General features: G+C 38.0%; 1 protein-coding gene across 3 annotated transcripts in view; it reads right to left on the reverse strand.

Moving 5' to 3' along the window:
- Positions 1-462: 462 nt before the first annotated feature.
- Positions 463-15,764, reverse strand: part of FTO (FTO alpha-ketoglutarate dependent dioxygenase) — a 231,319-nt gene continuing 216,017 nt past the window's right edge. For 2 of the 3 annotated variants that reach the window (XM_048316434.1, XM_048316432.1), the window contains 3 exons: positions 4,278-4,357; positions 1,000-1,122; positions 463-908 (listed from right to left, as the gene is read on the reverse strand). In XM_048316434.1, the coding sequence (XP_048172391.1) occupies positions 889-908; positions 1,000-1,122; positions 4,278-4,357 (223 nt within the window). In that variant the 3' untranslated portion in view covers positions 463-888. Of the gene's footprint in view, positions 909-999; positions 1,123-1,675; positions 4,358-15,764 lie in introns of those variants that run through there. The other variant, XM_048316433.1, reaches the window with a different exon arrangement.

The raw sequence follows: 15,764 nt of genomic DNA on the forward strand, positions 1-15,764 counted from the left end.
GCATCTCATCTTGTCTCTCTTGCCCTGCTCTCAGCCCAGCTTAGACATCAGCTCCTGGCCTGGTTTAATATCCAATACCCCAATGCTGCCAGGCACAGGACTAATGAAACAGCACTGCTGTAACTGAGAAAGGAGCAATGCCAACTCTCAGCACACCACAGCATTTCAGTCACCTTTCATGATGGATTTTAACAATCTGAATTTCTTTATGCCCTGTTACATCAATGGAATCCTTGAATCTGCCCCACTGCATTAATTTGTCCAGCATGATTTTATAGTGCATCTTGCACCACTACCAGTGAACCTAAAACCATATTCAAATTATAATAAGACAACAGATTTGGATATCTATTGGTGCATGTTACCCATCCTGCACAGTTACCAGTCAGTGATTACTCACAGCACTCTTATTTACCCTTTAAATAATCAGAACCTGCTGTAAAGCCTTTAAAATCTACTGTATTGAGATTAATTGTATTTATTTACATAACCTTTTTAACAGAAGAAAGGACCTATGGGATAAGATATTTTCATATACAGAGATCTGAACAAAGCATTATAAAAACATTTCTAATTACATTGCATAACACAGCAGTTTTCTATCAAATACTTAAAAACAGTCTGTATCTTTCATCCCCCAAATTACAGAAACAATAGAAGTTTTTCATTTTCTGCCAACATTTTCTTTCTATCAGTGTAAAACCAACTCTGTATCAGATTTATAAAAGAAAGCCCTTGCCTTGAGCATTTCATTTGTACTGGTTCCATGTTTAGTCAGTAGCTTTTGTAAAATTGATGAATATTGTCTAAAGGCAAGTGCAGACAGGCAAACAGATCTGTATCTTCTGCAATCCATTTAGCCTGATGCACATGTGCAAGTGAACTATTTTACCTCAATTCAGTCCTGGCTGATGAAAAGTAATTGCAAGCAAAGCCGTGAACTTCACCATTTTAAAAGAACCACTGAATTTAATGTCAAAAGTTAATTTATGCTCTCACCTCTTCCTTGAAAAAAATTCACCTTGGTCCTCATGCTTCTAAAGCATCCAGGCTTGGCAAACACAGGACCTTCATTAGAGGCTGTCTTCCAGCTCATCCAAAAAGGAAATGGATTATGTAATGCTGAAATATAAATGGATTGCTAAAGAATCATTGAAACAAGCTAAGTTATAACTACTTGAATTGAATAAAGAATAACTTCAAAGTATTTGTCAGTTTCTAATACATAATCTAAACACAGTAATAATTTACACTTGATCTCTCAAGTTTTTTATATATACTTACCTTTAACTGTGTTCTCCTTTTGGGGTACCCTTTGGCATTACTATGTGCTTCAAACAGTTCCACCACCTTACTCATGTTATTGCTATCAACTCCTGTGGGCTTTGGAGATATGAAATCTTCTGCATTTCAACTGAACTCAATCAGGTTATACTGATTTAGATGATGCAAGACTGGAATGCAACACAGAGCCCTCAACCACTTGATTATTGGTATTTTGGCAGTCTTATTAATTCCAAAGGTGTTCATTTGTCCATGTCATCGCTATCCATGGCTTAGATAAGTGCTATCTGACTGCACTGAGACTAGTACTAGTTCACCTAATTCACTACCTTAAATCTTCAAGCATAGGCAAGACCTGGGAACATGTATTCTAAAAATTCTATTATTACTGTCAGCAGTCTCCTAATAGGTTTGGGATATTTTTTTTTTTTTTTTTTTTTTTTAGTACTGCTGGAAATAATTTTTTGCCAATCATTTTTTTAATAGCTTTGCCTCCACTTCAGCTACAAACTTCAACACTGATGTGCATTCTCCACCCTTTGTGGTGGTCAGATTCCTTTCAATACTGTGATCCCCATGGTTTTTAGCAGCGCTTAATTAAACACAAAGTAATCATAAAGTAGCAGCATAAATAAACAGTCCCCTCAAACACTGTGTTAACACTGTTACATCATTAGCTTGTTAATTCATATTGCTCATTTCCAAAGCAATATCTGTTTCTGAGAACTGCCTTTTCAAAAGCAGAATTCCCACATTTTCAGCTAGCTTTTCTCTAAGTGATCTCCAAAGCAAACAGTGTTTAGTGTGGCACTAATCCAAATATGTGCTATTTGCCCACTGGTAAAGCCAGTTTTAGCTAGTGCAGGAAAGAGAAAGCTGTGCCCATAACAGTATTTCCAAATGTTATGAAATCTGTGGCACAAGAGACAAATGTGTGGATCAAGGTAACATTATCAAAACCTGTTTTAAGTAATAATTTATTCTTCAGAGAGTTTTTCCATTCTACAGGGTAACTAAAAGTTTTCACAGAAGCCCAGGACTAAAATGGAAACACTTGATTCAGGTCTTTATACTTTTTCTGGCACATCTATACCAAAAGTCTTATGAAGTACAATCTCTACCTGATATAATTGTCCTGGCAAAAGCTGGTAGGTGTGGACACAGTTTTATACCACTAAAATGGAATTTTTACTGGCACAGCTTCCTTAGCTCCAGGGAGGTCTGGCATATGTGATACTGTCAAAAGCACAATTTTCAGGAGTACAAGCCTCATACACAGACACAGCACTTTGCCAGTACAGAAAGCTGGTGTGTTCTGGGTGAGCCTGGCCTCAGCAGAGACTTTAAACACCAGATTAACACTGAAGGCATATTCATCTCTTGGTGGCAACGTCAAACTCTGAATCTTACTGGCTTCTTTTGTAGTGATAACACAGCCTGAGTGCTTTTTTGCTGTAATGATTTTCTGCTTTTTGTGGCAAAGTCAGACACCAGTCCAACCAGCACAGTTAAAATAGCAATTTATCAAATCCAAATTCTCTGTCTCATTCAGGAGCACCCTGTATCATCCCACACAGAATTATTCTTTTTACAGCATGTTACTACAAAACATCACAAACAGCTTCATTTCTCATAGTTTTCTGTTTTTTTTCTCATAGATCTCACTTGATGCTCCAATACCCAATATCACACAATCTAAATCTAGTTTGTTGGGGGACCAAACAACCCAAATGGAAGGCCTTAGATCCATCAGCTCATTAGGCAATGCACTAGGAAACCTGGCCTCAGAATAGGATTCACAACATGAAGCAACAAGCAATGGCTAGGAACTAAATTCTGAATTCCAGGGAGCCCAGGAGGTATAGATTCACATCAGAAATCCCTCCTAGTAGTATATTCAGTTGCCATGAGGCAAAACAGTAAGAAAGTCTTGGGATCTGTGTTAGAATGCTCCTCCAGAACTCCCCATCTGAAAAAATGGTCTAAGAAGGAGCCACTGCACAAAGGACTACCTCCACCATCTCCTGCCCCTTTGTGTTACTGGATGAAGAATTCACAGCTCCGTTGTGAAGATCTCCAGCAGGTTCACCCCAAGCTGGCCTCTCATTAGGATGCCCAGATCATGCAGTCTGCTTTGCCACAAGTGTGAGCTACACCTTGGGTTGCTCAAACCTGCCAGGCCAGAGACAGCTCTAGGCACTCATGGAGGCTGACATTTAAATACCAAGGGAATCTGTCAAAACACTGGCTGAATTGGGCTGTTCAGCCTCAAGAAGACATGGCTGAGAGGGGACGTTATTAATGTCTGTCAGTATCTGCAGGAGGTGTCAGAGCAGGGACCAGGCTCTGCTCCGTGGTGCCCAGCAATGGGACAAGAGGCCATGGGCAGGAACTGATGTCCAGGAACTGATGTCCAGGAAGCTCCACCTGGACATGAGCAAGAACTTCTTTCCTCTGCAGTGCCCAAGCACTGAACAGATTGGCCAGAGGCTGTGGAGTCTCCCTCACTGGGGATATTCCAGAACTGACACAATCCTGTGCCATGAGCTCTGGGATTGCCCTGCCTGAGCAGGGAGGTTGGACCAGATGAGCCACTGTGGTCCCTTCCAGCCTGACCCATCCTGTCCTATGAAACACGGATATCCCTGGGCTGGATGGTCAATGGGAATTAAAGCAGAGCAGGAGGGAACTAAGGCTGGTGTTCTGGACTTCAGGAGTTAAAAAAACACACACTTCTGTAAATTTGGGGGCTGGTCTTTTTTATTATGAGACAGAAACTAAGCTACTGTGTAAAGGCTGGTAAAATCTGCACTGACACATAAAATAACAAAGAATCATAAAGCTGAAAAGATTTATGGTAACTACAAAGCTTCTCCCTGGATGACCAGCATCAATAATTCTAGGATGGAAGGTCACTTGTTATTCTATCCATTGAACAAGATTTTGTAGATAAGCAATTACTTCTTCTAGATCATATGGCAGAGGCATATTACATTCATCATTATCTGTCCAGAAGGGATGGCATTCTGGTTTCTGCTCTTCTGGCAAGCTCTCTGCTGCATCTGACTGGCATCTGAAAAGAAAGGTAAGCAGATAAACTACTTAAGTAAAACTGTATCAAGAAACTGAACACTCAGCAAGGATACATTTGAGCATTAAAGAGAAAGATGATAATAAAAAAGAAATACAACATCTTCTGACACCAAATGGATTGCACATTTCCAGTGAAGTTGATTTCTGTTGTAGGCTTTGTATTTTCTATAGGGATTTCTCAAAAAGCCAATCACAGAGAAAACTCAGTTAGTGTTCCTTTATATGGTGAATTATTTTTTCATTATCTCAGCTGTTATTTAAAGTATGTGATTAAACCATTATCAGATTTAAATTTTTGCCAGTTTCCAATGTATTACTAGATTATTGAGAAAGATTAAACTGAATTTACTGCATTAAGGTCAGGGGGGATAGATTAAACAACATTAAAGAAGCCGGACTAGCTTTGTAGATTCTGGAGATTTACAAGTGTATCAAGCTGCTTAGCACTGAAAAAGGCAATATAAAAAGAGAAAATTCTATAAAGAAAAATGGAAATGGAGGTTAATAACAACTTCCAATGATGAATAGGTGGGCAAAACTTCAATAAAATTAAATTAAGAGGTTAGTGTACGTTAGTCCCCAGAGAAAATGTTTAAATTACAATGTTTTTCATTAAATGGATTATTCATCAATACTAGTGAAGTCTAATTATAATATTCAACTGAACTGCAGCCTGCAGAGGAAAGTTTTTATAAGTGGCAACCATCACATCTCTAAAGATAAGACTGTAATACATGCTGCATCAAAAACACTGCCACAGTTCAAGGAGGATTTCTCCCCCTCTCTTTTCCTTTCCTTCAAACAACTTGCACATTGCTGATTAATTAGTTAATGTTTGCAATAGGGCAAGACAAAGAAAAATGCTGAGAATTACTTTAATTTTGGTATATACTGCAGGTCTGTGTAGCTCTTTAAAGAGATAACAACCAAGTTGCAGAAATGCACTTTCATCTCTTGAATGCCATTTTTTAAAATTTGTGTTCTATAAAGCTCATAATTTTTGTAAGAAATTTAAAGTTGTTTTAAACACATATGTAACTTTCATCTCAGTAGAATGAACTCTAAGAATACTGACACATGCAACTTCTTTGTCCACACCATTGACCTTCTGGAAGAGACTGTTGCCAAATGAAAGATGTCTTCTTCTCCTGGGAATTATTAATAGCAGTGTAATCCCCATGAGAAAACATACTTCAGCTTTACACCCATGTTGCTGGGTGGTTAATTGCTGCACCAGCATCCTGGGCACTCAATCCATCGTACATTACACTACAAGGACAGTATTAACACATAGCATTCCAATATATCTTCAGCTCTCCACATCAGCCCCTGATAATAGCATCTGTTAACATGCACTAAGTACTATTATGTAGCACATCACTTCATAAATAATAAGATTAGCCGACCTCAGGGCCCTGGGAAGAGTAATGTGTTTAAATGTTCTCATTATTTATTTAAAACAAGAATTAAAGGAACAGAAGCTACTTGTGACAATCCTCTTAGCATAAATATTAAACTGTTTGCATTGATAAGCTGCACTGTACAGAATAACAGAGGATTTGTTTTGCTGGCTGCTTTATAATAGTTGTTAGAGCAAATGCAGTTTAGTGTGTGAGTTCTGAGAGGTACTTAACTGATTGTGCCATCATGTTCAGAAGACATTTTCCAAATTATATAAAGGACCAGGAGAAAATTAATATGCAGGGAAAGCTGAAACTAATTACAGCATAACTCTATAAAGCTTTAAAAATCTTGCTTTATTTTGTCTCGGCACAAAATAATACACTCAGTTTGGTGTGTAGGATAAGATATTCCAGTTTAAGCATTTCCATCCAAAAGTGGATAAATTAACCGTGATTATTGCAGATGACAAATCACAAAACTCAGCCAGTAAATACTGCAGGCATGTTATGTGATCTGCAAAACTCAGCTAATAATGATAGTAATAATAATAATAATAGTAATAATAATAATAATAAACATTTTCTCTCACATCTGCTATTAACAAGAGTTTTCACTGAGAGAAAAGATCTATCAACCTTTAGCTTCCTCACCATTTCAGAGCCCTCTTTCTACCTTTCATGTCCTTTTTTTCCCTTCTCTCTCACACAAACAGATTGACCAGCTTTTCCCTCACATCTGGGCATTTGTGTTGCTGTAAATGTGGTAGCAGTCACGGTGATGCTGTGCCTGGATAGCCCAAGAGCCACTACTTGCTACTTTCCCTTTTCTATATTTGTTACCAGCAGAGCCATCACTGAGAGGTCTCCCCACAACTAAGCAGGTGCGTGAACTTCCAGGCAACCATGCACTTGGGAAGTTTTAGCCATAGCATATTCCATGTGAGGGATTAGAGGAATGGAAGTGTGTCAGGCCCTCAGACTGGCTGTGCCAGTTTGATGACAGAAAGGCATCAATGTGCTGTAAAAATATAAAAAAGGGAAAGCAGTGCCTAACGCTCCAAGTTCAGTGATCCCATGGTGCCTTCATCCTTCTGTTGGATTTCTACTGCTCTGCTCCATACTAGCAAGAACAGCAGGGAAGGATACATTTCTATAATTTGTGAATCATCTATTTTGACCAAAATTACAATCCCCGTGTCAGATCTGCTGTCATCAAAGCCAGCTTAAGTTTCTCATATTCAAAGGTATGGAGCTGGTTCTAGGCAGTCACCACTGTGCCTGGCAGTTCAATAAACAATTCACCTGAATAGCTCCCATAATCTGGAACACAGTCAAAGATGTGCTTTCTCACTCAGAATTAGGGTGCACAAACCAGACCTTTTCAGATGAGTATATTACTGATTGAAAAAAAATTTCTACAGAAGAAATATTTCCTACAATGGTCTTTAATTTGTAGCAGAGGAACAGAGCTTTTAAACTGAAGCAGAACAATCGAAGACACCTAAATGATTGTACAGAAATATTTAAAATTCTTTGTATCTGACAGTTAACATGAGTTAGAAACAATAACTCCTGATAAACAAAAATAAACAAAAAAAGACTGCAAACATTGAGCTGTGGTGGTAGTGGGAAAGTATGAAGATTTGCAATATTTTAAGTTAATGAAAATATTCCATATCAATTAAAAACTGTTATTTGAGTTAATAGAGTCACAACTCCAAAAAAAAAATAGAACTAACGTGTGTTTATTATATGTAAAAGATGTGTAAAGAGTGGAAATCACACAAGCTCTGAAATACAGAACAGATGCCTTCAATACTTTATCTGCAGCAGGAGAACAGGAAAACTGCCATAATGTATTTCAGAACAATTTAGCTGGAACACCTTATGTTCAACAACATATTACAGAAAGAACTGTTTGTTTATAGAATGTAAAAAACTCCATGGTCCTTATTTTTTTACTAAAACAATCAAGACTTGTGACAGTTTCAATTAAAAAAGCCCATTTTTAGTTACTGTTGAAGTACATGTTCTCACTACCTCTACCCTCTAAAGCTCTCAGATTTTTCATAACCTTTTTGTCTGTTTTTGACAAATGGACTTTGCACGTTAATATTTACCAATGTTCATCTAAGTGATGACAAACATTTGCATGACAGTTTGACTATTTGCATAACACCACATGATGCTTTCCCTGGAAGGTGGCTGATATCCCCATGGGCAGGTGCACATTCACTGAGACAGACACTTGCCTGGGCTGCACTGATTTTTGATGATCAGGGTGTCATCTACATTAGAGGACACTGATCATGATGCTAAAATTAACCAAGCTAGCTAAAGTATGTGTTAATTATGAGTATGCGAGCAGTCAATAAAAGGTTAATGCAAAAGTCAAAGGATGAATTTATTTCAGTATTGCGTCACTCTACTGACTAAATGACTAACATTATGCTTTGTTTTTAATCAATATATTTTACAGTAATGCGTGAGCCATTGATTTGAAAAAACGTCTTCCTTCTAATAGTTAAGTTTTGCAACTACTAAGTATCAAGTGTTAATATACTTAAAACACTTTCTTCAGAGTAGATACCTTTTAGTTCCGTTGTCAGGAACAGGAAGGCATATAAGGGAAGAGGCAGCCTTGGGTTCTGCTGATGAATGTGGTTAATGCAAATAAGAATTATTACCTAGGAACCTAAATAAGGTACTGTGAATTAGAGTCCCTGGATTCTCTTGCACTGTTTGTCTACTCCACAGAAGTGTAGTCAAATCAGATCAATAGGGGTCAATCTGTGGCTTAGGCTGCACAGGCATATTAAGAGTGAGGAGAAGATATAAACAGTCCTGTTTCTGAGATGGTACTAATTTGGTTGCCTATCCCTGGCAGTTCAAAGACCAATGGAGAAACATGGAAATTCATAGGGTAAGACAAGGAAAATGGGTCTGGCCATTTTCCCTATGTACTGGTATGGTCAGAAGGAGAGGATGGGACATTTGCCCTCCAGGTACAAAAGCACACACTCACCTGTACATACTTACTCCAGCATTCCTGAAATTTTACGTTTTATATGGGAGCTGTTTTCTCCCTCCATTCATGCTGGAATAAAGGTGTTACTGAACTGTTATTCAAAACTTCAGAGTAACTTTTAAAACAATGGCCCAGGTGAAAAAAGCATTTGGATCACTTTACTAAGACAAATACATTCCTGAAACCCAGCCTGACATTGCGTAAAATGGCAAAACTCTGCTAACATGGGGGGTGCTGTTCTGAGTAAGAGCAACAGCAGCAACCTCTTTAGACACCATCTTCCATTCTTAAAACTCACAATGACTTTGCACATATGGGTCTGATCAAACATGGGTTATTAATGTTACAACACAGAGCTCTACTGTGGAACACAAATCCTGCTAGTATAGGTACGTGGGACATAGAGACTTGCTTGTAGGTTTGGATTTTTTCATTCTCGTCTCTCAAACAATTCCTCCGCATGGAAATTATCATGCAACCTGCATGTAGTTACTCTAATAATGGGATTATTAGGATAATCCCATGTCTTTTCAAGATGACACTCTTAGCTGCCGGAGCATATACAAAAGGGTCCAGTGTGTTCCCAGCAATCTGAATCATACAAGCCACAGAGAAAAGATGAGATTACATACACGAGGACAAATAAATAAATTAATCTTGATTTTTCTTTTTTTCTAAACAGTGTATGTCACTGACAGGTATGACAAATTTACTTCTGCTGCTGAAAGCATCACAATTAAAAGCTGACACCACTTAAGTAACTGTTGAAACTTTCAGAGACTTCAACAAGGCCAAGATTTCAATCCAAACACTTTTCTAGAAACTATTCACAATATACATGAGCTACAAAGCATATAAACACCATCCAAAAGAAACTATGGAAGGAATGAAAAAGGCTGGATATAGTTTCTCAAAGTGAAATTTCGCAAGGTATACTCAAGTCTTTTATCCAACTACCATGTTGGCTACATTAGTGGCATTGTAAGCCAGCTAATACAACATGGAGTTGTATTAGAACTCACAAGATGTGAGTCCTGTAACTTCAAAGTTGCCACAGAAAGGAAAACAAACTATTTTATCAAACTGACTTGATCAGTAAAGAACAGAAAAACTCTAAAGTAAAAACTCAAATTGACCAAAAGTGCATGTGAGGTATGTGACAGCTTTCCATGCCCTTCCTGAGAATGGACACACTTCCCAAAGAACAATGGAAACAAACACAGCTGAAGAAATGGCAACTCTTCCATTGGGAGCAAAACCTGCAACGGCCATTATGTCATTGGTGCCCTCATCCTGCATAGACAGTACTCCAGCCTGGATCACCTATATCCAAGGGAAACCATCCCTGGGCTCTCCCAGAAGTACCTTTTCTGGAGAACTAATCCAAGACATGAGATCTACATAGGGAGTTGAAGCTTAACTTGTTTATAGTTAAAAAAATGTTGAAATCTTAACATCTGATTAGCTTATTTTAGAAGAAATAACATATCTAGAATCAGTATTTCAACTGGAACTTCACCAAAGGTGTTTTGAAGCATGTTTGGAAAATGGGGGTTGGCTAACACCCCATCATGACACAGGGCTAGGGTGGAATACTTTCTGATTTCTTTGTTTAAACTCTGTAAAACATAATGAAGCTAACAATCAAAAATCCTTCACTTGGTATTAACTTTCTTAGTTTGCATCCTAAAGACTATTTACTGAAAAAAGGATGAAGAAAATATGAATATACTGAAATATATATTTTTAATATATATTATGGCAATATCACCAACAATATTCCAATTTTTCATGTCAAAACTGACATTTTGAAAGTTATTGATTGCAATCTAAACTTTAAACCGAAGATTTTCTTAGTTTTTTTAATTAAACGATCAGGAAATTGCCAACTTTGGCAGAAAGCATTTCTTTCAGTTGTTCTCTGCTTGTCCCTCCTGTGACTCTGCACAACTAAAACTTTCTGAGGTTTACTCTATCTTTTAAGAACAAAACAAATTAAATCAATATTTGACTTTGCAAACTAAATTTTAGAAGTACAAGTCCCAAACAGGCAGTGAAATGAAGTGGCCAGATGGAAAGAGAGCAGTGCTTCATTCTTTTGGACATCTAATCCCCAGTGCATTCCCAAGAAGTCTGTCCCATTTACAATAAGTCATTGCTGATGTTCTTTCATGTGCTGTAACTACAGTGCACCCAGCCATAAATAATGGCTGAGACTGGGATTGCATTTATAGAAGGGACAAAATGAGTTTGTTTCCAGATAAGAAACTTGAAAAGAGAATGCCAGTTTTAGGAAAGGGATGGAGGCAATATCAGTTAAATATTAATCTAAGAAAAAAAATGTATCAGCTGCACAAAGACACAAGAACAAATACATTGCTGGCACATCAGATGATCTCTGTCTGCTTCTTTCAAAAGTTGATAATGACTCATGTCACTAGTGCTTTTGGCCCTTACCACAGAACCAAAGTTTACAGTCACTGACTCAAGAGCTTTATGCCTCCAAAATAAACCATTCCATTGGAAATGAAGACAGTGGCTACATTATCCTGAGGCATCACTGGTGACAAAGCAGGATAGCCTGAAAACAGCCAGCCTTGTGTGTACTTTGACAAAGTGAATCTATAGCAGAATCCATCTTTAACAACGGCCTGCAGAGTGCATTTTGCTGTTCCACAGAAAGGCAGAGCGGAGATCAATGACCCTGACACTAAACAGGGTGAAATGACAGTTGCATCAGCTTGAAAATGTCAGAGTTTCTATTATTACTCAAACAGTAATCCAGGTAAATATGAGAAAAACCCTCCACATGTTGAAATAACAGCAACCACAGCACTGGTGGAATCCAACCGAAAGACTTTTCAAGTGGTGCACCAATGTGCTTCACATGCATTTGTAGAAATACATAAAACTCAAAACCATTTTTAAAATATATTTTGCTTTGTCTTAATTGTAAAGAACTTAAAATACTTTCCCCCCCACAATATTAACTAAAATCTGTCAAAATGTACTTCAGAGTAAGAAAACTAAAGAAAAGGACAAAGGTTTGTTTCAGCTACAGAGTGGGGACTGTAAAGCCCCAAACCTCAGAAATATTCCAGCTCTGGGTGGAAAGAATGAAAGAAAAGAGGAAACAAGAAGCTCCTTTCTCCAAGACAGTAACCTCTACTGTGGGGTAATTAATAAACAGAAATCTACCCAACTTCTGATGAGTTTATCAGTGACCTTTCTTACCATGTCCACCAGCTCTTCCCTTAAAAGTGGAATACTTAGGAGATGGCCCAGCAGCACTGAGAATAGTCCTGGCATTGAATGCATGATGTGAATTTGACTTCCCCAGACAGAGCTTTTCCCCTCCTTTGTGTCCAACACACCAAGAAACTACCCATGAGAAAATCAGTGCACCTCCTATTCCCACAGGAGAATGTCTGTGTGGGGCAGCCCCAACTCCATGTTTGTTTGATTTTTTAATTAAGAAACATCAGTACTCGCTATAAAGTGTAGGGGGTAGGGAAATCCCCCAGAGAAACACTGAATAAATAACATGGCATTTGCTGAAAGATGAAGTTTAATCCAATTTAACTTACAGGTCTAAAAATTGTTCCCTTTCAGTCCTGTTTCTCAGATGCTTTTGTTTCCCGTTTTTAGAACAATATGTATACAAGGAATGTATCCTGACTGTATGAGAAGCACGTTTATACATATTTATATGCATACCCCTTCACACCAATACTTGCAAAAAATCCCATTAGTCCAAAAGAGACAGCATTTAGGAGGAAATTTTCAGCACCACAGACATAGATTTAGTTACATACTTTCCATGATCAGCAATGGGAAGGGAGTTATTCCCACCGTGCTAAGAATATTTGGCTTTGACTTCAAAGAACGTACAAATATATCAACCTCAATATAATTTATATTCTCTCGAAAGGAACCTAAAATTCTCTAAGCCTTTGCTGAGACATCTGATGTTCCAGTCCCCTCTGTTGCACTGTATATCGGCTGTTTTATTTCACTTGCAATCCTTGCTTTCCCATGATTTTTTCAGACAAAGAAACAAAATGTCTGCTATATGCTGAGTATAAACACAGCTGACTTGTTTTCCCCAAAGTATCGATTTTATGCACTTTTAAAATAACTATTTTCATTCTGTTTGCATAATCAGCTGGGGCATTGTTCCTTTACATTTGCAGAAACACAGATGGAATTGCTGATTTGGAGCCTTTGGAGAGATTTTATAGTATTCTCTAGAATCTAAGCTTCTATTAAAATAAGGTTTCAAGCACTTCTGGTTGTGAAGATAGCCTGGACAATGTAATTTGATGCATGGTTATCTTGTTGAGCCCACAACCAGACAGACAGACGCAACAGCACCAAGGGAGCTGTGAACTTCCCCCACTTACTTTATTGGGTGTTTACTTGGGGCCAGATGCTCCCCTCTGTTGTGCAGAACAGCGTTAAATGACTGAAAAAAAGAGGGGAAAAGGAAATGGAAAAAAAAAACAGCAAAGAGGAGAAAAGGAAATCCCCACAGCCTACTTCCCAGGGGGCTACAGATGCCCTCCCTTGCAGTATTAGACTGCTGGAAGATCTGGGGCTGAGCCATGCATATGGCACATTTTTTTGAAAGACACTACATTTTCCAAAAGAATGTCACCTGAAATGTTAATGATACTTCCAGAATCATTTACTCTTTCACTTTATCTTTTGTACTCTTTTTATGTGAAAGTCATACAGGTAAAGAAAAACGTGAACATAGGACCATTTTAAATGACATGGCAGGAGGATGGCCCTTCCACTTAATGCCACCTCATTTAAAATAAGCAATCTAAAGAACTTCAGGATTTTCAGGCTCTGCCCTTCTGCAAGGAAGCTAAAACATTTTCCTTGTTGAGTGTGTATTTTTCCATAAGGCACCTTTTCACGTTAATAAAAATCAACTGCTGTACGACAAATCCCTGTTATATAAGGAAAGTAAAATCAAAGGAAACAGGACTGAATGCAACTAACAGCAACTGCATTACTTGATCCTTAAATCAGACTGGAGAGGGGTCTATATCTTTTCAGCATCAAAGCAATGTAATCCTTCCTGCGTCACTCCTGCCAGCTGCTAATACAACCCACCCCTAAAATCCCCCAGCTTCCATCAGGACCAAAGTAAGGGTGACCCAGAAAGGGCAGCACTTGGGAGCTGAATGGAACTGCAGACCTTAGATGTTTGTAGTAACCACTGTGCGAGGACTCCACATATGATTTTACACGGAACAGTCCTCTGTGGATGTACGGCTTATTAGGGAGAGTGACACCAAACGGAGATCCTGCCCCCGAAACCATCTGGATCCTCTCAGACTCCTACTAAGAGGCACCTCTTTCCTCCTTTGCTCCATTTCAGTGAATTTGCACATTTCAATAGCCAAAAGGAAGCTATGATAGATGAATAGCAAGTACCACATGCAAGAGCCAAACAAGTCCAAGACTCTCTGTTTGCAGACTGAAATGAAAATCTTGCTTATCACTACACCTTGAGAACATAAATATATGTATGTACATACAGGCATCTCTCTCTTTATACATATATATGTGTACTCACACATATATAAGAGGAGCTTATACCACATTTTCTATCAAGAGCTATGGCCTTGAACTCCTAAGAGGCTTAGGAAACAAAGAAACAAACAAAACTAAAGGTTTATTGTGCTGCAGAACGTTGTCTTCCCTGTGTTGTGCACCTTGGCTGTAGCCTGCAACCAGAATGTTTATAACATATATTGGAACTCCTACTGAAAGAGCAAGGCAATCCTCTGAGCTAAAACACAGTTTCTTTTAGGTCAACATGAGGTGAAACGGACGCAGGAGGGAACAAATAATAGGGAAATGAAAAAACAGATACAAGAAAGGCAGAGAGGCTTAAGAAGAGGAAGTAGGAGTTTAGGAATAAAAAAAGAAAACCTCATGTAACTAATCACATTTCAACCACTGCAGAACTTCTCCATGGCTGCTGCTTTATTCAGTGATATTTTATGGATAAATCACTATAAAAATATACCACCAAAAAAATTCCAGTTCTGGCAGAGAAATAGACTTGATATCCCAGGAAATGCTACAGTACATCCAGCCACAAATAAAAATCATATGGCAACAATATGCTCAACAAGCTGCTTCTCTACAAGTGGAGTAAATCTTCTGACTACCAAGCAAGACCTCAGAATTTTTTCTATTACCCTTTGCATTTCAAATAACATCAAACATGTATATAGAGATTTAAAATATCCTTTTTTACTTTCACTTGAAAATAATTAGCATTGCCCAAATACAATGTGAATAAATGTATTTTATTACTTTCAAGTTCAACATCACTATAGTTTAAAATTTTTGAATCAATGTAACACTGCAATATTTTTTAAAACCAACTAAAATTCCAGTACAGACTGGATGATGATTTAAAGTTACTAGACTGGAATATGCTTTCGTTTATGAAATATGATTGCATTCAATCAATTTAAACACAAGATAAAGTACATGCATCTGATCCTGGCCTACATTCACAGCCATTATTTTCAGAAGTACTTACAAAAAGTGCAAGATTTTGATCTATAACATCCTATCAGTAGACTTCAGCACCATGAAAACTTATTCACCCTAGTGAGTACCAAAATGCTACTAGCAGGCAAAACCTAAAATGTCTATCGCAGCAAATGCATACAGCTCTTCATCTTACTTCTGCAGTTGAAAGATCTTTCTGACTGCAATATCAATGACTTTAAACCACAGACTAAGACTTTAGACCTTTTGGTGGTGCCAACTCACTTGTTTTATATGCTATGACATATAGTCCTGGCTTTGAGCTCTCTCTCACTACTGATGCTTTTGATGCTTTGTTCTCTTTTTACTTTAGGATGGAAAATAACAAATAATGCTGAGTTCTCTTCTTACTCTTGAATTCTTCTGATGTCTAT

Source organism: Corvus hawaiiensis, chromosome 12 (assembly GCF_020740725.1).
Source record: "Corvus hawaiiensis isolate bCorHaw1 chromosome 12, bCorHaw1.pri.cur, whole genome shotgun sequence".
Classification (NCBI taxonomy): Eukaryota; Metazoa; Chordata; class Aves; order Passeriformes; family Corvidae; genus Corvus; species Corvus hawaiiensis.